At 37.0% G+C, this 25,925-nt stretch overlaps 1 protein-coding gene across 1 annotated transcript in view; it reads left to right on the forward strand.

Annotated features, from left to right (window-relative positions):
- The first annotated feature begins 971 nt into the window (after positions 1 to 971).
- Positions 972 to 25,925, forward strand: part of TTC33 (tetratricopeptide repeat domain 33) — a 40,918-nt gene continuing 15,964 nt past the window's right edge. The window contains exons 1-2 of the mRNA XM_079330113.1: positions 972 to 1,413; positions 23,253 to 23,334. Of these exons, the coding sequence (XP_079186239.1) occupies positions 1,193 to 1,413; positions 23,253 to 23,334 (303 nt within the window). The 5' untranslated portion in view covers positions 972 to 1,192. The remainder of the gene's footprint in view (positions 1,414 to 23,252; positions 23,335 to 25,925) is intronic.

Below are 25,925 nucleotides of genomic sequence, written 5' to 3' on the forward strand. Positions count from 1 at the left end.
CCTTTTCCCCTTGGTCCCGTAAACCCTTTTGCTGCAGACAAGGAATTTGGAACAAAGCCTGACCGCGCCTTTCGCGCCCTGCCGTGTCTCCCTTCGTCTCGCATCTTCGCTGAGCCTTCCCCTCGCACCTCGGGTGGGGCGGAATTTTCTCTCGGTATTGGTCCCTGAAAGTAGGGAGGCAGCTTTAAACCCTGTCTTTTTACTGAGGTTTTTTGTTTGGTTTTGGGTTTTTTTTTTGTATCTTTTGTGGGCGAAATTGAGGTTTTTTATTAGGGGTTTTTTTTGTTTGTTTTGTTTTTTCTTTCGTTGTTTTTTTGTTTGCTTGCTGGTTTTTAATTCTTTTTGGGGACGAGTGTTTTGAGGAGGGTTGTGTGGGGTTTTTTTGTTTTCGTTGTTGGTTTTTGGGTGTTCGTTTGTCGGGGGTTTCTTTGTAGTTTAGTTGTGGTAGTGGCTTTTTCCTGTTCAGCGTCCTTGTCAGCCCGGGTCACTTCTCCCTACGGGCCTCCCCGGCCGGAGCTGCCTCCCTGTGGTGGGTGCTGCTGTCCCAGGGCACAGCCCGTGCTCGGGAGACACTCCTGCGTCCCGCACCCATCCCTGTGTGACACTGGAGCACCTCGGGCGGTGGCTCTGCCAGGGCCGCCTGCTCTTGTCCCGTCCGCCCCCGCCTCAACCCGCACAGACTGCGGGGCCGCCGGGCGCCTTATGGCACGCAAGAGGAGAGCTACGGCTCCCGGCTGTCCTGCCGCCCTGAGCCGGGCCGAGCCGCGGGGCCGAGCCGCGGCTCCCAGCCGTCCTGAGCCGGGCCGAGCCGCGGCTCCCGGCTGCACTGAGCCGGGCCGAGCCGCGGCTCCCGGCCGTCCCTGCTGCCCCGAGCCGTAGCCTGGGCGCTGCCCCGGCCTGGTTCCTGTGCTGCCGCCCCGCCTTTCCCTTTCCGCTTCCTGCGCTCCGGGCTGGCGGGGCGCTTCCATCGGGAGAGGCGGCGGCAGCGGCAGGGGCAGGTATCGGTACCGGTACCGCCGGGGTTGAGCCGCAGGGACTGCTCAGCTGCAGCCGCTCGGATATTTGTGTGTGGGAGAGGGGCCGCTCTCCATTACTGCCTTAGCTAAGGGATGAGCGAGCTGTGATTTTACCGCTGTGTTCTTAAAAGCTAAATTACCTAACTACTTAAAATTTATTCTTCCTAGTTCTCCAGATGGCTTCTTTTGGGTGGAAGAGAAAGATCGGTGAGAAGGTCTCAAAAGCTACTTCTCAGCAGTTCGAAGCAGAAGCTGCGGATGACAAGGATCGGGGTGACGATGAAGATGCTAACTGGGTGCTTGCAGCTAAGAGAAGAAAGGAAGTTCTCTTGGAAGATTGTGTAAGGAAGAGTAAGCAGCTCAAGGATGAAGGTGCAAATTTGGCTGAAAACAGGAGGTACTAATGTTGTTTTACTCTTTTTTCATTGGTTGAAAAGCTGCTGCATGATATTTCAATCCTTTCTCTAAACACTAGTAATTTGCTAGTATCTGCGTTGATAGTGATTTGAAAAGTGATAATTTTTTTCATTCCGTTTTTGCCTTTGGTGGTGTTGTAAACTGTGAAACAAAGTATATATTGTACCATGTCTCTGCACGTTCTGATAACAACAACAGCAAAGATGGCAGAAGTCTAGAGACTAAAAACTTGGATTTGAAAGCTGAAAGGACAAATAAGATGATAAGCCACATTATAAGTAATGCTTTAGCCACTCTTGAAAATGTGTCATTTTTCCCTTGCTGAGAGTAAGCCTGTTTGCCTGCACACAGTGCCCTGGGGAATGCTGCCAAGCAGCTGGTGCACCGCCAGTCTGCCCAGTGCTCGGTTCAGGCAGGTCAGGAGCTGCTGCGCTGCCTCCCGAGCACTGGGAGCTCGGCAGTCCTGGAAGGATGTTGCAAAAGTGGTTCTGTTACCTTGTTATACTTCAGGCAGGAAGTCCTTTTGGAGTAGAAGTGTGTTAGAAGAGGTAGGGGTGGACTATAAATTGCGTATTAACTACACAATTTGGCCAGATCTTCACTGGAGGGGGAAGAAACAGTAATGGGAGTAGGCCCCTTAAAATCTTCAGAATTCTTTGACATATGAATTTTTATCCTTTCCTTACTTTTAAGAACATTTTCGCTTTATTGTCCCACATCAGAGATAATATTTTCCTGGCAGAAATATTGCCAAGATGTCAGTAGGTGCTCCTGTGCTATTAAATTTTTTGTTTTAAGAAATGTCGTGCTAAAAAAGGGTTCCCTGGGCAATGGGGAAGAGAAGGTTGGAGGTTTAAATCAGGCAAGTTTATATATCATAATAAACTGCGTGTGTTGTTGGGTCTGATTTTAAAAAAAGTAATGAATAAATACAAAATTTCCTTGAGAAAAGGCCTATTTTCAAATATTTGAATACAGCTTGCTCTTTTAACTGGTCACTCAAATAATGGCACTGTTCAGTGAATGACTTCAGTTGATTCTTCTGTGTTCCTGTGCGCTGTAATTTTTGAATAAAATTTTGAAGCCTTTTAAAGTTGAGTTTAAATTAAGACCAAGTTAAACTTAATAAGTTTAAAGCATGCTGCCATTTTATCTGGCATCCTGCCAGTATTAATCCATAGATTTAATAGTAATCACATAAGTGGGTTGAATTAATATTAGTAATTGAAAATACAAAATGTACAAATTAGTAGTCAATTAACATCTCTGTTTTTAACACCAAAAAACCCCCTAGACTGATCTACAGAAAGGTAATCCATTCTGTCCTTTTAGGAATATAGAGATTGCTAATATTTTTATCTAATCTTGTATCTCTAATATATCCTGTGCTGGCATATATTAAACAGATAATTTTTTTTTTTGTTTTCTGTTATATATGTGCCTTCCTTGTATTTTGCTTTGGATGTTATTGGATTACTTTGGATGTATTTTTTCTGTCTTCTTTTTTGATTTTTTTTGGTGTAGTTTTTAAAGTGCTGTACGTCTTTTGAACGGTGGCAAATATTTTGTTGTAGATGTGGTTCAGGGCAGGGACATACTGAACAGCAGGTAAGTTTTTATACTTTTAATAGTTTCACTTGGTCTGAGAAACTGAGCTCTCTGTTACCTGTCAGTTAGAAAACAATACAAAAGCTTCACCCATCCATAAGTAGCATAAGTAAGCATTTTTTTATGAATTTAGGGAGAACTGTCTCTCATCAGAAGTGCTTATAAGTACTACTGAGAAACTCTGAATGGCTTGCAACAGGTATGCTAAAGAAGTTAACATTCATATCTGAGGCTCAGTAGAAGTTCTCACTTGAATTTATAGTTTCCATCAGTTACTCCTGCACACTCTACAGTTCAGGAAGTTATATGGTGATGTTGGGGTACATAACTTTCAGACAGGTTTTTCTCTTTTTAATAAAAATCACATAGGTTTTACTCTGTCTGGTAGAAAGTGGTTGTTGTGATAGTGTTCAGCCTATTTAGTCTATTGAATATACATTTGTACAGCATAAACAGACTCCTGTGAATATTGAAATACTTAAGGTGGATTGTTTCCTGAAATATCAAAGTGCGGCAACAATTTAAAAAAACAAAACTGAGTTGGATTGTGTAGCATTCTAGAAGAAAAGCAAAGACCTAGCACTAGAAAGTAACGAAGGTTGGTTCTTGGTTTGTGTTACCTGTGGAGTGAAGGGGATAGAGTGAAAAAAATCTCTTGAAGAAGCAAGGGGGCTGAATAAAGGAAAGGATGGAAAGTCATTAATTCAACTTCATTTCTTACAGTAGAAAGACTCTGGTAATGTGCATGGCAGAAATTAATATGAATTTTATAAGCAGGCCCACTGCTCCTTAGCTAAAATAGTCATTGACACGTTTATGCTTTATTATGAAAGAAAAGCATGTATTTCTGTTAAAGGGAGACAGTGATAGTGTTGCAAGCCCCACTGTGGTTTTGTTAGTCTCTGTCTGTCCTGTAAGTCTGTCTGTGTGGATGAGTGAGATCTCACTGTTTGGTGTTTGTTAGGAGGGATCTCAGTGCTTCTCTGGGGGAGGGAATAATGAATGAGCTTCTCAGGCACCAGAATTTGTGTAGCCTGTGTTATTTGCTGGTTGTCAAAATTGGGAATGGCATTGGGGGATTGTTTGGGAGGTGGGTTTTCAGCTTTTGTGTAACTGTTTGAGGAGTATTTGTACCTGCTGTGGTGTGTGTGCATGAACCTGATAAGCTGAGACAGACACACAGAAGAAAAACAGTGATGAAGATGACAGTTTCTGATCCATAGTTTGGATTTTTTTGAGGAATGGGAAGAAGAATTAGGAGTCTGCCAGAAAAAAGTGTTAAAGTAAGTTGATCATCACAGTGGGTGGTTACTGTGAAAAACACTGTTGATGAGACTCTGACCTAGAAATTTGTTAAGTAGGCAGTGTTGAAGATGGTTTGTAAGTGAGTGATCTTGTCAGAACAGCAAGAAAAGGCAGATGTGTGGAAGAAGTACCAGAAGTTTTTATACTCTTTTGATGTGTGAGAAGGAGCAGTGAAAACAAATATGTACAAACATACACACAGTCTTTTGGGAACAGGCACATGGTGCTATTCTTCAGGCTGTCATGTGCAGGTGGCCTTTGATGTTCCCTTTGGATCCCTTCCAACTCAGGGTATTCTGTGATTTCTATGAACAGAATATTGTCTGTTGGTGGAAAGTATGAAGAATATTCTAGAGGAGAATTTTTTTCTTGGTTTTAGGAAACAAATACTGATGTAATCTGAGTGTGGATGTGCCCACATACACTGGAGTTAAAAAAAAAAAAAAGGCAACTGAAAGCAAACCCAAAACCCAACAACCCCTATCCAGTTTTTTGTATTGATAGTCCTACACTCTTTTAAATCCAGGATAAGTTCACATATTCTGCCTTAGTGTTTTTAACACAGCAGTTTGCCATGAGAGTGTTGTTTGACTGGGTGAGAGGTAAGCCTTTGGCTCAGGGCACACAGGAAATGTTTGAAGTGCAGGTAAACACTGAAGTGTGACCTCCCTAAATACATGGCATGTGAGAGCTAAAAGCAGGAAGAAAAACTTCTGTCAGACTTGTGTACTCAATGCAACTGAGGTGCCTGTCCATGGAGTAGCTGTGCAATCAACCCTGTGCTGTTTCCAAACCTCAGACTCCTGTAGCTGCCCAGTGAGTGGCGATAGAGCTCTTCTCAGAGTGCCCTCAAGAGGTGCAGCATTTCTCTTGGAAGTGCAGCATTTACATTTTTTAAGTTTTGCCAAACATAAGTTACTATCTCTTTTGCTTCTGATGATGTCTGTTGCACTAAAAAAGAGTAAAAATTTTCATCTTGATTGGGAAGGTCATGTTTTCAGCTGGAACACTCCTATATTAATGTTATAAAAAAATTCTTTCACTTTGTCACTTGATGTCTAGATTAGACTGATTAATAATATTTTGCTTTTTATTTCCTTAGCTTTTGCAATAGCAGATTAAAAAAAAGACATGTCAAAGGGCAGTAAGTAGACCAGATAATACGCCAATTTTCCTCAACTGTTTACTTTTCTAGAGGGATAAATTTTTTAGAATTGCTTAATTTTCTAATCTATTGAAATGAACTGAACTTTTCTAAAGGGTAATTTTTTCCACATTTTAGCAGTTGAGACATTTTTCTCTGATGTGAGTGCCAGCATGACTCCCAGATGTGTAGTTTGTGATTCTTTAGCTGTATATGCTGTAATTGAGTTTTTTTTTTTTCCCTAGACATTGTAGGGTGTCACGTGATGAGGCACACACCTTTAAAAAGTATGCTTAGTGTTGTGGTAAGTCAAATGTGTACTGAAAAAATATGTCTATCAGGTGGAGCAGATTTTAACACATGTATTTATTCCATTTACCTATGTGTTTTAGGTTTAGATTATGGTAAGCACTTGATTTAAAATGAATTGTGGAAATAATAAAATTGTTTTGAGATTATAATGCTATTTCATTTTGATGCAGCTAAAGTTGGAAAGGATAGACATAATTATGTTGAAATTGTTTTTCAAGTTTCAGTCAATGAAACTGATGTTACTTACATAATACAGTGTTAATAAAGAGGTTTCCCAGAAGATCTCAGCTGTTGTCTTTGGCAAAAACATTTCATTAAAACATCAGTTTCAATCAACTGAGTTACATTGTAAAGTAGCCTAGAAAAAATAGAGTGTGTTAGAGAGAAGAGACATCCAGGGAGAGCAGTGGCATTTATGTCAAATTTTTTTCCCCTAAACTCAAGAGTAGTTCTTCCCGATGAAGAGGAAGTCGTGAAAAGGTGAATAAGAGTCCTGTGTGGGTATATAGGAAGGTCCTGAAAAAATCCAGCTGTAAAACAAGAGGTAAGAGCAAGTTGTCTGACCCAATCAGACCACAGAGACTCAGTATGCAGGGGCAGGGATGAAGTTAGGAAAAGCTCATGTAGAGCTGAGTCTGGAGTGGGATGTGAAAGGGCAGCAAGAAGAACTTGTGCAAGTATATCAGCAACAAAACAAAACAAGGAGAAATGTGAGAATGAGGTGAGAATCTAGTGGCAAAGGGTGCAGAACAGGCGCTGCTGTCTGCTTTGCCTTGGTCTTTACTGATGAGTTGCCTTGAGGAGCACCAGGTCCAGCCAACTGCGCTTGAAACGTTTTGACAGCAGGGCTTGAGAGCTGACAGACTGATGGGCAATGGTGTGGGTTTTCCATCTGTGTTGATACTCAGGACAGATGAGTATCACCTGCTCAGGAGGAGCCTGATCCACCTCCTTTACCTGACCCTGCTTTGAGCATCTGATTGGACTAGATGATCTCTAGAGTTTCATTCCAATCTTGGCCTTTTTGTAAGTATATCCCGTTAAAATTTCAGACACGTAGAGAATACAGAAAGTAGTTCTCAGACTTAAAATTTTGATTCACTAGTATAGGTGTCTTTGGTGAAATACTATGGATGCAGAAACAAATTTAAAAAAACTGCTGTGCCTTCTTACTGTCTCTGCTAACTGATGTCATTTAAAACAAAGATGTGTTTTGAAAATAAAAAAATTATAAGAATTGAGTCAGTAGGTAATCTGGGAGTCTATGAGCTTTAGTGTCTGGCTTCAAGAATAAAGTCTAAAGTTCTGTTAGGCTGACTCTTTCGTAAGAGTAATCTGAAAGCCTTACACAGTTTGGATTTTTATGACTAAGTGTTGGAGAAATTGCTGGAAAATGCTTATAATGAAACCTGGAGTATGTATTAAGTATTCATGTCTACTGTTCCTTGTAGGCTGAAAATAACTGTTTAGTATCAGTTTGGATGTAATTTGCATGGCAGGTATAGTTATTATAAATAATGCTTACGTCCTTCAGTGTGGATTACCAACACCCATGTTCTGCAAACAAAATGAAAAGTTTTAGTATCAGTAATTATTTAATTTGGTTGAGAGTTTTCTTGGGTCAGTCATGCAGAAATGCAGAGAACATAAGTGGATTTCATACTATAGGTAAAATTATTCAGTAAAAATAGGGACTTGATTAAAACTGTCATGAGTTCTGGTCAAAGTACCTGATCAGTTTTTAAAGTTTTTCGGTGTTTAACATTACTGTCTATTTTGTGTCTGTGTAAAACTTCCTGACTGTTACGGTTCCTTGGGAATGCTGTACACATCATATGCTCACTGAAGAGAGAAAGGGTGTGTAAGCTGGAAGTTTTGGGTGCAGAACACATGAGCTGAAACAGAAAAGACTGAACAAGTACTGACTTTGTACCTTTGTTTTTTGGAGAAAGCATGTTACAGCTTCTCTCTTATTAGTCAGAAGGTATGGATTGTTTTTCAGCACTTGTAACCTTTCTACAGAATTTTAAAAGTGCAGAGAGTGTTTTGCAGTGTTTAAAACCCTCCTGTAAGCTGTTGTGTAAGCTGTTTTTTCATCTAAGTTGATTTTTATTGCTAGCTTTATTTTGTTCATCACTTACTGATACAGTTGCTGTTTCCTGGTGATGCATCTAGCTGGCCCCTTTCATTGAGGAGTAAGTTCCTTGCAGACTGGTTAAGTAGTTATTCTTGCTTAAATTGTAATTTATCTTTAAATTCACTGTTTTCTTTTTGTTCTGGGAAACATTATTTTCCAGCAGCTGGTTATTATTTGGCAAAGCAGGAGTTCAGTTATGAAATTGTTACTAATTTAGTGCAGATTTTTCTGAGAGTGAGTGCAAGAATTGTAGATTATTTAAGCTGTACCCAGAGTTTGGGTAGGTTTGAGAGTATCTTTTTGTTAGAATTGTTGTTCCCTGAGGATATTGAAATGTGACACCATCAGTGTGTGCATATTTCTGTATGTACGTATTTGTAAATAGAAGCAGAAGGAATATTCATGTGCCAGCTCTAGACTGTGGAATAATTTATATATATCTTCATAGATGTATTTTCCTTCAGAGAAAGCATGATTTGATTGTTGCATGCTTATCATCCTGTATCATTTAAGGAGTTATTGTTGTCAGCCATGATTAGAATCAATGTTCATTCACAGTCTCTTGACAGTGTGAAGGGAGAGAGGTTCAGCCTGTGAGGTGTCTGCAGTCCTCCTGTAAACACCTCAGGTTGGGTATCTAAACTTAGGTGAGGAGGTGAGAGGAATTTGGGCCTATTAGCACTTTTGTGGAGATGAAAGAAGGGTAATTTGTGTTACCTGCCTTTGTATTTATGTCTAGAGAATCTGTTCCTTCTGTGCATGGAGTATAATTTACAGAATTTTATAAGTGAAAAGCTGTGTTTTTCAATGGGTATGTCATAGGCAGTTTTTTATTTTAAATAAACTCTTAAAAAATACATCTGTTTATTTAACATCTCATCTCATATTTATATATGTAGAGAATGTTACTGGAAACGAAGAAGCACAAAAAAAGGGTTCTTAAGTGTTTCATCAGTATGTATGTATTTTTAATATATATGTTAATATCTCTGTGTAGAGTATTTGTGCTTTACAGTTCCTTTTTTTTCTATCCTTTCTCTATACATGAAGTTATTGGAAACTCATGAATACTTGTATCAGGTTTTTATAGGCAGTAATCAATAGTTTCTAAATTTTTACATTACTTACTGCTCCTCTTTTTTTTTGTCCCATTCCTAGCATGCTTTCCAGACAATTTTGTTTATGAACAAGTAGGACAGTTGCATTTCATCCCAGAATACCTCTGTATTACTTCTCAACTATGTAACATAATGAACTGTAAAAAAATAGCATAAAAATATAACTATTGATATTGCATTACTTTTATTTTCATTACCAATTATGATAATATTTTGCATTTAATTTTTATCACTCACTGTCATAGCTGTGCTTGAAAAATTAAAATATGTGAAAGCACATGGGCTGGCATATTTCTAGCCTTGCAAAGTATAAAAAGGTGGAGTAATTAACTTTACCATTTTTAACTTAATTTTTCTGGCAGTCTGATTCTTCTTGAATCTGTATACGCCACCAGTCTGAGGTGGTGTTTCCCCACATGAACATTCACAACCTTCTTCTGCATGTGAGGGACAATGAGTGTATGTAGGAGAGTGCATTTTTTCTTCCTCTTAGGTGTTGTTTTGAGGTGAAGTACTTCAGTGTGAGTTTCTCTCACAGTTGGCTTGATTTCTGAAATTGTCTTCATTCCTTTTCTCTTCCTGCATGTTACTGTGATAAACTGTCTGAGACTGGGATTGCTTTTAGTAGGTGATGTGGTGGCAGTATAGCCATATATCCTATATATCCTGCAGCACTAGTGCCATCCTGCAAAAAACAATTGCTGCCAGCAGGTCTGTATTGATAAATGGCAGCTAGAGGTTCATGTGAATTCTTGGGTCAAAAGTCTTCCTGTCAGGTTAAAGAACATGCTTGATTTTGCCTGTAGTTAGGAATTCTAATGGCACAGCTTTTAAATGTAGGCAATTCTATTATTTGTGTGCTTAGTATAATACAATTTATCAAAACCTAGTAAGTTACATTAATAATCTGAGCAGTTTTTGTAGAAAAATACAAGCTGGGGCCTTCTTCATATCTGTCATAGGATCCCCTGTATTAATGATATCATGCATTACAACATGGATACTCTAAAATGTGATATCTCATTTTTTAAAGTGACAGTTTTGTTGTTTTGTTTTTGTCCAGATCTAGTGTTAGATACATCTAGTTCCTTTTACTTGAATAATGAAACATTTCTATTTAGAAATATTTTTTTCATTATATTATTTCTTTTCATAGGAGAAGCAGCAGGGAAAAAAATTAAGTGGCTTCCTAATTTAATAACTTTGGCCAGTTACTATCTAAGTCTAGTTATTATTGCTGACAATGATAATATCCTCCTCCACTACTGTTGTTTTAACTGTTGCTGTCATTCATGAATTTAATTTTGAAACAATAATTTAGTATTGCCCAATCCTTACTGAATAGAATGTGTACTTGTCGTCCATATCTTCCAAAATTGAAATGTACTGATTTTAAGAGTTGTAATTGCCCATTTGGTTCAGTGTTTTTCTACAGAAGTAGTATATAGCAGTGTACTTTGTTATAAGGTCTTGGTTCCTTTATATATGTCAGCTTGCCCTCTAGTTTCCTAAATGCTGTCCTCCATTTCCAGTGGCATATTGTGAAAGTGTCCCTAAACTGAAGAGGATACTTGGCAGGAAAGACTTAGAATGAAGACTCTCTGTCAACATCTTGTTCAGCCAAGTCTTTTGAAGGGTTAATTCAAACAGCAAGTGGGGAAAATTTTGATTCGTGCATTCTCAGTTTACACTGTAGAAATATTTCATATTGTAAGACTGACAGTTGTTAATGAGTTGACTTCATAACATTAATAACTACCACAAGAATAGCTGCTTGGAATAGTCCTGTATAGTGACATGTGGCATCAAATTTATAGAAATCTAATTTACTGTGTGTCTTGACTTCCTCTATTGTTTTTTGTCCCATTTATTTGTTTATGTGGCAGTTAACAATGCAGTAATTTTGTAGACAGTTGTTCAGTTACGTCAGGGCTGAGATAACCCAAGGCAAGGGCTGGTGTGTGTGTTCTCCCTAACTTTGGTTTCTAGCCTGGTCAAGGATTGCAGCTCTATCACTGGGTTAACTGATTTGAGTTGGGGGTCAATGTGACCCAGTTCTACTACCCTTTCATTTCCACTGCTTTGCCATGGTCCCATTTTTTTTTGTTTTTACCCTAGGGGAAGCCAGCTGAAAGTGCAGAAGAAGCCTGGCTGGAAATAGTTTCTTTCTGGTTGCTGCTTCTGATCTGGTTCACAAATGCTTTAAACAAAATAGCCAGAAAATTGGGAGTGAGTGGCCAAACAACAGGGGAAGAGAAGTTATTTCATTTATGCTGTATTCTTGTCTAGTTGTTGCCTGTGTTATGTATTGCACATAAAGTTTGAAATGGTTAGCAGTGAATTTGCTCGCACTTGTAGTTGTTATACATTTAAAATACTCATCTGTTTTCAAATTAGGCTGTTGCACTTTTATCACTAGACTGAACAAACTACTTCTGATTAGTTCATAGGGACTTTACTAGCAGTTATTATCTGCAATTTTAGCAGTATAAACTAAAGTACACTTTTTTAATGGGGGGTGAGTGCAGAGTGAATCTTAGCACAACAAAAATGGTAAAATATATTGTCAATTACTTTTGGTAAATAATCTGACCCATATGAGATGGGTGATAGACATTGTTCATTTTTCTTAGTAGAGTCATTTGAGTGACCAGTAAATTTGTTCTGATCTCAAAGAGAAGACTTGGTATTTACAGTATCATCCTCAGTTTTATGCTACTGTGTTTAAATACGAAATTCAGACATTTTAGACAGGAACCATACCTTTCCACCTGTGAATGCTTACACTTGTACCATATAGTGAGAGGTAAATGCAAGCCTTCTTTCTTCCATTTTGTGCCTTCTGAAAAACAGTCACTGAAATTTTGTTTTTATAAAGAGCAGAAGTTTGCTATTTTGCAGTCAGTTCAAACTAATTAATAATTTTTACAGGCTGCCATTCTTAGCATGAGTTGGATATACTTTCATGCCAGTCTCTGGAGTTTTGCTGGCTCTAGCAACTGAATGACAAATATTAAAGCAATGTTTTGTCTTTCACCTGTAAGCTGTTAATAGAAATCCAGTGTAGTAGTAGACCACGCATGGCTTAAGCATTTTGTATTCTGCAAAAATTAGGAAATAACATTTAAACGAAATGCAGTTCATAGTTGTGAGGTTTATTTCAGCTACAGTGTTTGGATAAGAGATCTTGGCAGTGAATAATGGATTGTATTCAGCTGGCTCCACAGTCCTATTTTTACTGTTAAAAATAGGAGACACGTGTTAAATATGTTGAATAGTGTAAACTCACTGAAGAAGACTGCAGCTCAGACTTCTCTGTAGTAAGCTGTGTTTGTCTGGAAGATTTAATACAAACTTCTTTTCTGGGGAATTGGCTCTTCTGATGATAAATTCACCTTCAGTGAATTTGCACGTTGACATAGATGTTCTTACATTGGTTTTAGTCTCGGCTGTGAGTGAAAGTCATCTGCTTGTCAGAAGGTTAACCCTTCCTGGTGTTGCTTACATAATTGTATATTTTAAAATAGATTTGTCATTCAGTTAAGTATTTCAACTTCCAATCCTCAAAGAGCATTTTTGATTTGAATTTGATTAATATTTACTGAGATCTCAGAAAGGGCTTAAATAGGGGCTTAATAAAGAAAAGATGTACATAAAGCATTCCAGGGGGTAGGATCAAATGCTGAGATTGAAATGAAAGTTTTCCAGTCCAAAAGGTAAATTTTGATTTAGTCAGCCCTGCTGGACCATCTTTCTGTCACTGTTGGATTAGAAAATCTTCTTGCAAAGCTCTGAGTATGAAGGTGATGGGACACTGTTTACTAAAATGCATTTTTTTATAATGCATTGAGTTTCATTACTATCACAACAGCTCTTTTATTTGGTAAAGCAGTTTTCTGGTGTAATTCCAGTATAACACTCCTCAGTGTAATTCTCCAAATGGACAATTATATGGGGGAGCTGCCTGGTATTTCAAAACCAAACTGTTGGGCCAGTGATAACCTTGATTGGGCTGCTGATTTGCTTCAAGGAGCAAAATCTTTTATACTGGTGTAAAGCAGGGACAAGACAGTAAACTGAGGTAGGTGAGGAGAGTGCAGAACAACTTTTAAGAAAGTTGCAGAGTCATTGGGAGATATTTGCCTTTCAGAAATATGGCAGAATTCTGGTACTTCTCCATTGTGGGTGGAATTGAATGAATGATGTTTAGAAATTGCTTATTTTAGTTGCTGATTTCTTTTGTGGTCTTCAAAAGTGAAAAAGGAATTGCAAGCAATACTGGAAAAAATTTAGAAGTGCTGTTGGTATATAGAATGAAATAAATTGATACTAAAATTGAGCAATAATAATTAAAATGTCCTAATTAATTTATGGAATTGCTATAATAAAACTAAGGAAGTTTTATGCAAATTACTGGTATTGTTACATCGAATATTGAGTAAGTATGAAAAATCTTCAACCTGGTCCTTTTGTTTCTGCATAATTTATTGTTTTGTATTTAGTTTAACTGATTGTGAGGGTTTCCAGATTACTCAGTTTTAGTCTTTATATTCTGATAATAAATTGAGATTGAGAGATAAAAATCATAAATGTTAAGCAAAACTGTGAAGAAACCACCAAGATGAGGTAATATATGTCTAAGTCTAAAGAACATTCATTTGTGGTGTTGTAGTTTGTAGATGATAGCTTTCCATAAACTCAGGAAAAGGAATCATAGAGATAGATTTCTGTAAGTGGGACTTGTTTTTGTTCCTCTTACCATTGTAAGCAACTTAACGTGTAAAGAGAGAAGGTAGTAAAGAGTATGTGTTAAAGGGCATAATTTTATAATTGAGACACAGATCTGTTCTCCAGGATGCAGGAGGCTATCAAGCTTTGCTTCCTTTTTGATGTTTTTTATTTTTTCCCAGATGTTACCTTTCAGTTTATAGACGCTTTACAGCCCTGTGCATTTTCACAACAAACTCATATCTGTTGCCCTGTTTTCTTTTCTGAAAGTGTTTTGTGAATCTATTGATGGTACTATCTTTCAGAGCTCAAAATATTCTTTGTAGATGTTTCCTGCTTAATGGAGTGTAGGATTTGGGTCGTAAATTAAGACTAAGAGGGAGAATGAATTTTACAAGTTGGAATTCAGAAGCATGGGATAATCTGATCAAATCACTGAAGTATTCCTATCCAGAAGTCATTGCAGATAAAAACATCTGATATGTTAATCTTCTGTTGAATCTTTAATGTTTTATTTTGCATTGCATGCTCTATTATGGAGAAAAAACATTGAAATAGAAAGTTCCAACAGTTCTTGCATTTCCTCTCTTTTGACAGGCATTGCTTTATTGTGCAAAATGACAGTACCAGCCAAAACCATCAGTCTGAATGGTTCCTGTAAGGTTGCATTTCAGTAGAAGCAGCATTCTAAGTGATTAACCAGCTCTGTCACAGGTCTTGGAGCACAAAAGTAGCTCATCCAATCCTTTACAGAATGTTTTTGTCCAGAGACACTGAAGGCAACTGCTCCTTGCTGCTCTAGTGCTGGTAGTCAGGAGTTGCTGCTCTTCTTGCCACTGTCATGTGGATGAGTTCTTAGTTATCACGAGATTTAGAACTCATCCTGGTGATAGTTTCCTTAATTCTAGGTAGTGACACCCAGTCTCCCTACAGTCTGTATATATATGTATATTATGTCTTTGCAGATAGATTGTTCTGTATTGTATCTACATCTTCCTTATTTCAGGAGACTTCATGGCTTTTGTTCACCAGTATTTGCATTAGTACTTTATAGTAATTTGAAATACTTTCTAATACCTTCAGCTGTGTGGGAGGTTTATAGAGTACCTGCCTACTTAACTTACTGGAATTTTGATGAAAAGATAAAATTGCCTTTCAATTATGAAAATACAATAAAGAAGAATACATTTCCCCTATCTTTGTCTTTCTCTGTTGTCTATAACTTTTGTCATTATTATTCATCAGCAAACATAGTAAAGAGGCTGTAAGTAATAGAAAGAAAGAAAATTAAGCAAAATTACATTATTTTAACACAGATAACAGCATATCTATTAGATGAGATGGAACTGATCAGAATATGTGAGAAGACTATTGCTTTTCTTGCATCATCTCTCCCAAAATGTTTTGTCATGTTAATACCCTACTGTTGAGCATCATAATTTGGCAGTAAATAATTTTGATAAAGATAGATGAATGCTGGTATTTAAAGCCCAGCATTTAACAATTTTTTTTTGTTCTGTTGACCTAAAGCCTTTATTTCTGTGTCAGATCTCTGAGAACTGTTAGAATCATAATGTTAAGTAAGAGAGATCTGTCTGCTATTTATGGACACATAATTAAAAGTTTAAAAGGAATAAATGTCTTCACACCTAAGAGCAAAAGAGATTACACTTACCCTTTTGGCTTCTAGTACTGTGTGTCTAAAGGGTATCAGAGCAAATAATTCTCAAGACCTAAGTATTTCTTTAATTGCAGCATAACAGTTTTTTCCTTTCTGCTGTATTTTCCAGAGGAACTACTGAAAATATTTTGAGGAACTAAAGCTTTCTATTTAAAATTTCATTTCAACAATAAAAATGTGTTACTTCTCTGTGAATACATTAATACTACAGCAATGCCCAATACTTGATTTATATTAATTTGCAGCTTTTGTGTAGAATGCTAAAATGGTGAACTGATTTTACTGAAACAATGCAATTAATTCTCGTTTGAAGCTTGCAGGGTTCGGATAGTCAGTTCTTACTGTTTAAATAATGCAAATAGCAGGTTGAGGTGTAATAAAACTTGATTTCCTTCTTGTATTTCCATGCTGCTCCTATTTGTCCTTGCTTATTTGGGCTTCCTACAGAGGTCTCACCTGTAAAATGGCAATCAATACCCGATTTTAATTACATTAAATTACAAGACTGGTATTTAACAGAGCATCCCAGATGTTTGTAGATGGTTGGAAAGCCGCTTTTAGACCTTGTAGAGGGGATCTTAGGTGTTGTCTTTTTTACCTGTTGTGGTCTAATCTGTTACTAATGTTGAAAATGCAAGCATTTGAAACTGAATTTTAACTATATGAATCTAACTTATGTTTATTCTTTTTAATGTTTGTAAATGAACACTAGTTATACAACATACTAAATATTCTTCTGTGTGAGAATACTTCTCAGTGGTGTGGAATGTCATGATGATTGCTGTTCTTAAGCACTCTAATATGACTTTCAGTATGAGAAAATAGCTGTTGTTTCCTCTGTATCAACAAGTCTGTGGTTAGCACTGCCTTTATAAGTAGAAAATAGGTATGTTACCTAACTTGCTGCTATGGACATCAGAGAAATACAGGTAAAAGGTTTGCCTTCTGTAGAGAAGTTCTCAAATCTTGCATGCTATCTGCTGGATTAAGGGATTTCACTGTGCATTTTTACACATCTTTGTATTCTATTTTGTATTTGACAGTTTAATTGTAATAGAATACAGGTAGAAATAGATTATTTCTTTTGTCTCTTCCTGAAGGTCAAACCTTTATCTGTACTTTGCGTGGTAAAAACCTAAATACTTCTCACCACAGTCTGTCTGTTAATATTTCTGATGTTAATCAAGTGTGCAGTGACAGTAGTCATTTCTGATTGAAAACTTGTAGTTTTCATGATGAAACTAAACCAGCAAAACCGCTGCTTAACTGAAAGAAGTGTAATTTCTTGGAGTTCCTTTCCTCCACTCTGAATAATGTTCTGGTGTCTGAATAAACAGCTTGTAGCAAGAACTTGATATATTAGGTATTTTCACTTAAAAAATACAATACTGAGTTCTCAGGACTACTGCAAATGATTGGCAGTGTATATTTAGCCCTTCTGACATCAGCATGATGTAATCTTACTGCAGGTAAGTCAATTTGTATGTGTAATATAAGTTTTCTGTTAAATCCCTATTTTGAGAAAAAAATCTGAAATACCAGTGCCAAGTTCAGAGAGGATCTTCAGCAAGGCCAGAAACAGAGCTGTATAATGTCCAGTATGTAGAATTTTGCATGTGATGGGTGTCATTTAACTAGGATTTTATTTAGTAATATGCAACTTATTTGTTCACTTTCCCTGAATATAAAGGGTTTGAAAAAAAAAAAAGTGCTTTGAACTTGCTTGTTAACCAGTTATATAATTCTCTTCAGTCAGAGCTTAAGTAATGATGTAATTTTTGAAGACTAAACACAAGTGTAGGCACATGCATACATGCTGCCCAAAGTGTCCCTTGGGAACAAAGCCCTGAAATTGCACACACTGATGGCCTGGGAATGAAATTGGTTGTGGAAGTTAGCTTCAAGATATTTGATTAGCACCTAGATGCTTTGCATTTGTGTTGTGAATTTTCTTGTCTGTTTACAGGTAAGTGCAGCATCTGAGGGGGGTGGCCATGAAACAGTGGTTGACAGGCTATAAAGAATGGGGTAAAGTGAGTTAAAGGTTACAGAGCCCTCAGCTCACAATTTAATATAAATTGTGTTTGTGAAAGACAGGTTTGATAGCTCCCCATTTCCTTTGTCACTTGTTGCTTTAATTATTCACTGCAATATATTATATTCATGTGTCTCAAAAAATGATTATGAAATAGTAGCAAGTCATTTTTTGAGACTACTTTTTCATATAATGTGTGAGGAAATTAAATGTTATTAGCATGTGAGAGAGGGTATCTGTCAGAGACACTACCAAAATTCTGATTTTGTGACTTTTGCTTTAGGGTACTTTATTTTTTACATGAACTCATTCTTTTTTCTCCAGTATTGTATTTCACGGTTTTTCTTTGACAAAGGTAATTTCAAAACTGCATTTGCCTAATAAATACAGAGATATAAATTAGCTATATTTACATGTGTAGCTGGAATAAAAATTAGGAAACTGGTGAGGGCAACTTGAATCAAAAATTTCATCTTGTGGTTCATTGTGATGATAGATGGTAATTACTTTTGGCACATGATGAAATGGTAATTCACATGTGTTTTTCTGCAGAAGCTGTTGAGAGAGACAGGTCTCTTTGAAATGCTTGTGTAGCTATTTAATTTTATGGTATGTTCAGCTGTTTCACATGTAAGAGTTGTGTGTTCACTGTATAAACCAGACGTATTTTCACTTTGTGCGCTACAAGTGTCCAGGTGTCAATGCCCTGATTTTGAATGATCTAACATGTGCAAGAATAGTAACTCTGAATACATTGGGGTTTGAAATTATATACTTCAGGTATGTGCGTGCTGTTTTGCCCTGTTGTCAATTCATAACATTTTGTCCTTTTGAAGGGTATCTGCAGTAAGTTTATTTATCTCTCATTTACTGTGGGGTAAGACCCAGGTATATGGTCAGGTGCCATTGAAGAATTGCCATGCACCTCTTGTGTAGCCACACCTAGCTGAGACTGTTAAATTAAAACATTTTGTTGAAAGGTTTTGCAGATAGTAAAGCAGGTGGTTTTTCATGCATAGTCAGAAGTGACCTTTAACACTCTGTCACAGAATGGCCAATGCAGCTTTTATGCTGCAGTGATCATGATTCACCAATAGCTGTCAGAATTGTCTGACAAAAAAACTGGGAAGTTGCTAAGACTTAAAAGAACATTTTAAATGCATGAAACACAATAGTAAGATGTACAATCCTACAACTGTTACCAGGCTAAATGTGCTGTTGACATGAATTTTCTGCGTGTGTTGTCGCTTGTCATTTATTTTTGAACTGTTCTTGTCTAAATGCTTCTACTAAGTGCTGTACATCTCCCTCCTCAGCCTCAGCAGAGGAAGTAGTTCACTGTGAAAATCTAGCTGTGTTAGAGAAATCTGAAGTTGTTAAAACACAGAAAAGTCATGTTATGGTCATTCTTCTTTTGCCTTCTTAGTTTTCTCATTCACCTGTTGTTTGTATCTTTTCTCCTTGAGTCTAGCCCTGCATCATCTCCCAGCTTAAAAAGGGAAGTTTATTCCTGTAACCAGCTTCTGCTTTGTTTTTCATTTCTCTTTTTATGTAGTCTGTATAATTACTGAATAGTGTTCTTTTCCTCTGGTTTCTGACAAATTCAGAATTTGACCCTGCACTAGGTCAAAATTGTTCTAGATGGTGGCCACAGATCATTCATATTCCTCCTCTGAAATAGGAATCTTTGACAATTAGGCATATTATTTTTAAAATTTGCTGTCCCTTTTTGTGGTTTTGCTCATTATTCTGTAGGATTTGATTGTGGGAGTATTTGTCTAAGTCTAAAAGAAATCCCAGGACTTAAGTTTCTTCATGCCTTCTCCTAACCCTGTACTCCTGTACTGTGTCTCTCCTCCTGCAGGTGAGTCTCATTTTGTCTGAATTTGGTACTATCTCCTCTTTTTAGTCTGTTTGCAGATATTTTCAGTGTCATTCTGAGTATGTCCTGCCTCATTCTGTTCCTGAAGCATCAGCCTGTAGCAAGCCTGAGAGTAAAAATATAGGACTCTAAATCCTGCATGAGCTGTGGTGCTGTTGTTTAGCATTTTATATATGTGATTCAAAAATGGATCTCTGTGTAATCTGTATGTTAGGTTTTTTACCAAGAGGCCTCAAACATTTTGTTAAAATTTATTTTAGTGATTTTATTTAAGAGTTCAAGAGATCCTGTTTTCCCAGAAGTGGTGTTGTAAAAGTGAAGTGTAAGCACAAAATGTTTGTTTCAAAATTTTGGCAAGCTGTAGAAAAATGTGCCAAGTTTCTGCAGCTTGCAGATGGTCAGGGGCATATCTGAAGAGAGAAGTTTTAGTACTTTAGGGGAGCTATGGGATTTACTGGGCTGTTGAATAAAATATGTCTAAATCCATCAGGTCATGTATCCTGAAGCCATTCCAGATGTTTCCAGTTGTCATTAATTTATTTCTTTTTATAAGAAATAAAAAGATTTCTTTGCAGTAGAGAAAATGCTAATTAAATTTTGATTGTAACCGTATAGTTTTTTCGTAGTCATGTATTGCACTTGGCTGAAATCACTGTGGGGAGATTAAGTATACTATATCTGTGTATTCACATAATTAGAATTTATATTTCAAAATAATATAGTCTTATCTTAAAAATGTATCTTATAAATATATTACTCTTTAGATACTGAGTTGCAATGTACATGTACATATGCATAAAGGTTTTAATTCTTCCGGAAATACTGTTTTCATAAACTATTAGAAACAGGATATGTCCTTTATTAGTATTCTGTAACTTTACTGCTCCAATAGACAAGTTTTTATAGCCATCTCAGAGATCTAAAAATCAATGGGTCTGTTTTTGTCAGTTTATATTTTATTTAAAATTGGATTTCATTTAGCCAAGAGATAATAATACCTTAAATTATCTGTCACTGTTTTTGCTGATGGCTTAGTATCATACAGTCCTAGTGAACTGGTGACTTTTCTACTCTGGCTCCTGCTTGTGCTCAGGCTGTTGGCGCATTGAGTTTTTGATGCCTCCAGTGTGGAGAAGTGCTTAAACAGAATTTTCTGTGCCTCAGTTTGTGCCTATTGCTTCTTGTCCTGTCACTGGGCATGACTGAGAAGAGTCTGATTCCGTCTTCTGAACTCCCTGCCCCACTTCCAAATTGGGTAATTTTGCAACATGGTAAGATTCCTTTGAGCCTTCACTTCTCCAGCTGCACAGTCCTGTTTCTCTTAGCCTGCCCTTATATGACGGATGGTCCAAACCCTAAGCAGATGTCGTATTTATACCAAAGCTTTTCAAAACTGCTTTTCCTCATGATGGTAAAGTGCAGTGTTAAAGCTGTACAGTTCAGCTCAAAAAAAGTCCTTAGAAACAGTAAGATGGTCTATTTTTAAAATTACTTATTTTGCAACGCTACCCCTGCATTAATTCTCTTCTTATTTCAGCCAAGGTTTATTGTTTTCATAAAGCGTTTACTGGAACACTGGCTTTATATTGTTATCTTATATCTCTAGGAACCTTTTTCAGCAAGGTGTTTGATATTTAATATCATCTTTTATATAATCTTTTCCTTCAGAAGAATGAGGTACAGCATTCTTTGATTAATGGATTAATGGACCTTTTTATAAAAAATTTTTCCTAAATTTGCATTTCTAGAGCAAGCAACTAATTTTCAAGTAGTAAGGACAGTATCCTTAATTCCTCCTGGAGCTGCAATAGAAACGTCTTTTTTTTCTGAGTATTTAAAGGAATAGAAGAGCTATATTTTATCAGACCTTCCTCTAAAGGAAATATGTGCACTGAAAAGATCACTATTTCATGGGCCTGTGGGTATCTGCAGTCTGTAACCTGGTAGTCAGCAGTCAGTCTCCTGAGCAGGTGGAACCTTTCCTTCACTAGCCCTCTGCTGTTGTGTTCTTAGTCTGGGAAGTGATTCTGGCATTCTGTTGTTGTTCCTTGGCTTGGACTGTGCTTTCTGAGGCTCACAGGCAGAGTTACATGATTTACTGTTCACACACATGACACATGTAGCGTGGTATTTCTGTGAATGAACTGCTTCTCTCTTGGCACACTGTTGACAAATTGGCAACAAAACCCATCAGGATTTGGGGGATATTAGCTTATATTTAATCCTTCTTTCAGAGGTAGCAGGTTCTTGCTATGAGTTTTATCACCTTCAGATTGGTGCTTTGAGGAATGATGTTCCCTTCATAGAAGTAAAGATGAAGGTCCCTGAAATGAAACTTTTTGTCTTACATCTTTTTACTTCAGAATGCCAGTGCTGTTCCTTCTTTCTGGTTACTGATATTATTACTGTTATAATTGCTCTGTTCTCCAAATTTTTTTTTTACTAAACTTTTTATTATGTACTCACAACATTGCACCTTTCTGCATGGCCAGGACACCGCCTAACTGAGCTGAGGACTTACTCATGTAGGCTTTATTTGCAAGGTCTGTGCTAGGTCTTGAACTAAATTATAATCTTCATGTCCAAAAGTAGTCCCAACTGAGTAAATAGCAGCATAAAGCTTCTACTGAGGCATGTAGAAAATGTTATGACATTTACTTTAGGGTGAAGACCTGCCCAGGAGCGCAAACTGAGATGAAAAGTTTGCATCTGGTGCCTAAACTTTGATGACATCTGAAAATTTATTCAAACATTGTTTGCTTAGCACTCAAACATCAGACTTACTAGTGTAATTTGTAAAGTAATAATACCTGAATCATAGTGAAAGTTTGACTCAGTTGCACTGCTTTTCCAGTCTGTTTTTCTGTTCTGAATTGCTTCAGAAGTTTCTGAATTCTTTATGTGACTACTCTGGAAAACCTGCTCTGGAAAATCCAAAGGGCTGTAAACTGGGGAAAGGGAAGGAAGAATGGGGAATAGGGGAAGATAAAAACTGTTTTGTATGAAGGGCATATGAAAATTGTTGTAGTTAATTTAACTATATTAAGTCAATTTAACTGTATAAGAATTAAAGCACGTGTATCTTCCAAGAGTAACTGTTTTCATACCTTTACTATATAATTAACATAAATACAGGTGTTCCCACACCATAACAAATATGTATTGTGAAGCTTCAGAGAAAATGTGATAACCTCACAGACTCATTAATGTTGATGAGAGGCCACCTTTATTGCTGAAAGATTGCACATCTGTAATTGCATTGCCCTGTTCTGTTACAGTTCTTCATTGTGGTTCAAGTTATACCTCATTGTCAAGACAAAAGGCTACTTTTTATTTCCTGGGAAAGAACAATGTAGTGTATGCTTTCCCAAATAGTGATTTCAGTAGTGATTTCAGCTGTTCACTTTCAGCTTAATTCTTATATTTACATACCAAAGTTGTTTATACATCTTGCAGTACAGAAATATAGGCTGTTTAAAATAAATTTTAAATTTTGACTGTACCATGGCATGTTGAGTTCAGAATATATTTTTTTATGCCTGGCTAAGGATGATTTTTTGCAGTGAGGGAAATTGGACTCAAATGAAGATTTCTAGTTTTAAGCCATTAAGCTTTGCCTCAGATTTCCAATGTTGCCTTGTAAATTCACCTGAGGTCAGTTCTGTAGTAGTAGTTAGCATCCATTTGATCAGAACAGAAAACACCCCTTTCCTAGAAACAGTTCAAAATGTCTTATGAGGAAGTAATTAGAAAAATAATTAATATTAATCTTATGCCATGGCATTTTATTCAGGACAACATTCAGGATATAAAAATAAATATGCAGACCCTTTAAACATTTTGACACTCTAATATTGTTTTAACTACAGGTACAGAGAAGCTCTTGTCAAATGGGATGAAGCACTTCAGTTAACTCCAGAGGATGCTACACTTTATGAGATGAAATCACAGGTAAAGCATAGCAATCCTTTGCTGGTTCAGAAATTAGAAAAGAAAACATTGTGTTTGTGAACAGATACAGTGAGCAGATACAGTAAACAAATTGTTTAGTTGTTGTGTTCAGGGATTACAACACAATTCAGATATTTTATTTTTACCAACCAGAAGAGTGTTTTTTAACAGAAATTGGAATAACACTGTTATCCCAGCCAGTCACAATAAACATCTTTGTTGGATTGTGAATTAGGATGCTACATTGTGGGGAAAAAAATGGAAATACTTTAAAATTATATTTGAAGGATCAAGGAGAGTCTTAGTGTGATAGATTAGCAAATCTGACCATTAAAAATCTGCCTGCTCTTTCTAAAGATTGGGCTAAGTACTATCTACTGTCAATACTAAACACAGGAACTGTATGCAAATGGTTTGCTTCAGTCTGGTTTTGCATTAAATGTTACTGAAAAATCAGTCGTGTGTGAGGCTTTGCAATATCTGATCTAAACCTGCCCTCTTTCAGTTTAAACTGTTTCCCCTTGTCCTATCACTATGTGCCCTTTTAAAAAGTCCCACTCCAGCTTTCTTGTGGCTGCCATAGGAGCCCTGCAGATTCTAGGAAGCATTTTAACAGGCCCCATAGACTTGTGCCTATTTAGTTTCAGCAAACAGTCTTGAAAAAATACATTGTTTGAAGAAGAGAGGAAGAGAAAAAATTTCAGTAAATGCATTAGGTAACTTGTAGGAAGTTTGCTGAACTGTTTAGTTTTAAAATCTTTGTTGTTACTCTAATTCTTTTATTGTGTAAAATCCCCAATCAAGACCCCAACACCCCACTTCCCCAATAAAGAAGCCAAAAAAACCCAAACGTCAACAAACACCAAGAACCAGTGCTGGTTCTTTTCCAAGGTGTGGTGGCTGCTTTTTCTAATAGATACTACCACATTCGCTCCTCATAGTCATCTTGTCTGGTGAAGTGAAGAAAGTTTGATTCTGCAAAAGAATTAATTTCAATGCAGTAGTACTGAAGGATGCTTTTGTTTTAGATAGTTGCAGAAAGTTTAGATCTTGCTGGGTTTTGCATTTGGTTTGAGAGATACTTCATGGCTTAAAGGTTTTTCTTTAAACTGTTTTGAGAGAAGTGTGGTGCTGTCTTTCCCTAAGTGTTAGTGTAAAGGACTGATCTGTCTAGCCTAGTGGAATGTCTGGAAAAGAGTTGCACCAATGGCACAAGCATGTAGCAGTACTACTCTCCTGATCCTTTTCCCAGGCTCCAGCAAGGTTTTGCTTTTTTGAAATTTATTTCAATGCTTTCTGTTCCCATGTAAATTTCTAACAACTGTGGATCTAGGTATTAAGGAATTTCAAGTCCTGATTATGCATTATTGGAAGACACAGGATAGTACAATTCTGCTTTAATTAACATCACTCCAGATTGCTGTAAAGGGTGTTAGCTTATGTAGCAGTTCCTTTATATGTTTATAGTAAAGAAAATCTGCTAACACATGAAGATGGTATTGGTGAATTTTATTATCATAGTTTAAAGATTTAACTCTGTTTTGAAGAAAGCTGTTAAAAATTTCAGGAGAGTTCTGCTCAGCAGGACAAATTAATGAACAATTCCCTTGTAATGGTTCTTTATTATAATCTTATGTGAATGCAAGAATTGAGATAGGTCCCCAAAAGCATTCTATTTCATTGAAATTATACCAAAATTAACTATTTTCACACTGAAAATAGCAGGAGAACTGTATAGTGTGTAAGCTTACCTGGGCCTGAGCTATGATGCAGTGAATCATCCAAAGAGGTGCTTGCTATAATGTGCTTTGGTCTGTGCTCCAGATGCAATACCTAATACTGAGAGATTGTTGGTTGCTTGGCTACCCAGTCCCTGTATTTCAGCAAAATGGAAAAGATGAACTAGAGGCACACAGCTTTTCTGCTGATCAAGAGGAACTGAGAAACAGCTGTGTGACTCAGATTCATCTTGTGTATTTTCTGTCCTTGTCTGATGAAACAATTGGAGAATAAAGAAAGATGAAAAACCAAAGGAGCCCAGGCCTCTGCTTCCACCATGCCTTTACTTTCTTTCTGGAAAAAGACAGCAGTTCTGGGCAGTTGCACCATTTCTATTTGATTTCACTTTCTTGTGTTGCATAACACTTGTTAATGAGAATGTGAATGAGAATACATAAAAAACTGGTGTACAAAATATACATTTGTAAAACTAATTCTTGAATCTTTTTAATAAAACATGTGTTGTTTCAATTGCTAACATGTCTTTCATACATATGAATAATTATTGCAGATGTTTTTTTGCAGTATGACTTATGCTTACTGGAAGCTGTTTAGTAGAATGTGTAATTTGATACCTTTGTACTTCTAACAGCACTGATGAGAGCAGTAGAAAATCCACTTTTTGCCAAAATATAAATGCATAATTCATTCAAAAAATATTATGGCCAGTATATAAAGGATACTGTCTTAGAGCTGACTGTGTTATTCCAGTCCAGCAGACCAGCACAAATACTGCAGCTATCACAGTGTAGCTCAGTGAATATGTTTTGGAAGAACTGTACACCAATTTCAACAATGCCTTGACCAGCACT

The sequence above is a fragment of the Erithacus rubecula genome (assembly GCF_903797595.1).
Source record: "Erithacus rubecula genome assembly, chromosome: Z".
Lineage (NCBI taxonomy): Eukaryota > Metazoa > Chordata > Aves > Passeriformes > Muscicapidae > Erithacus > Erithacus rubecula.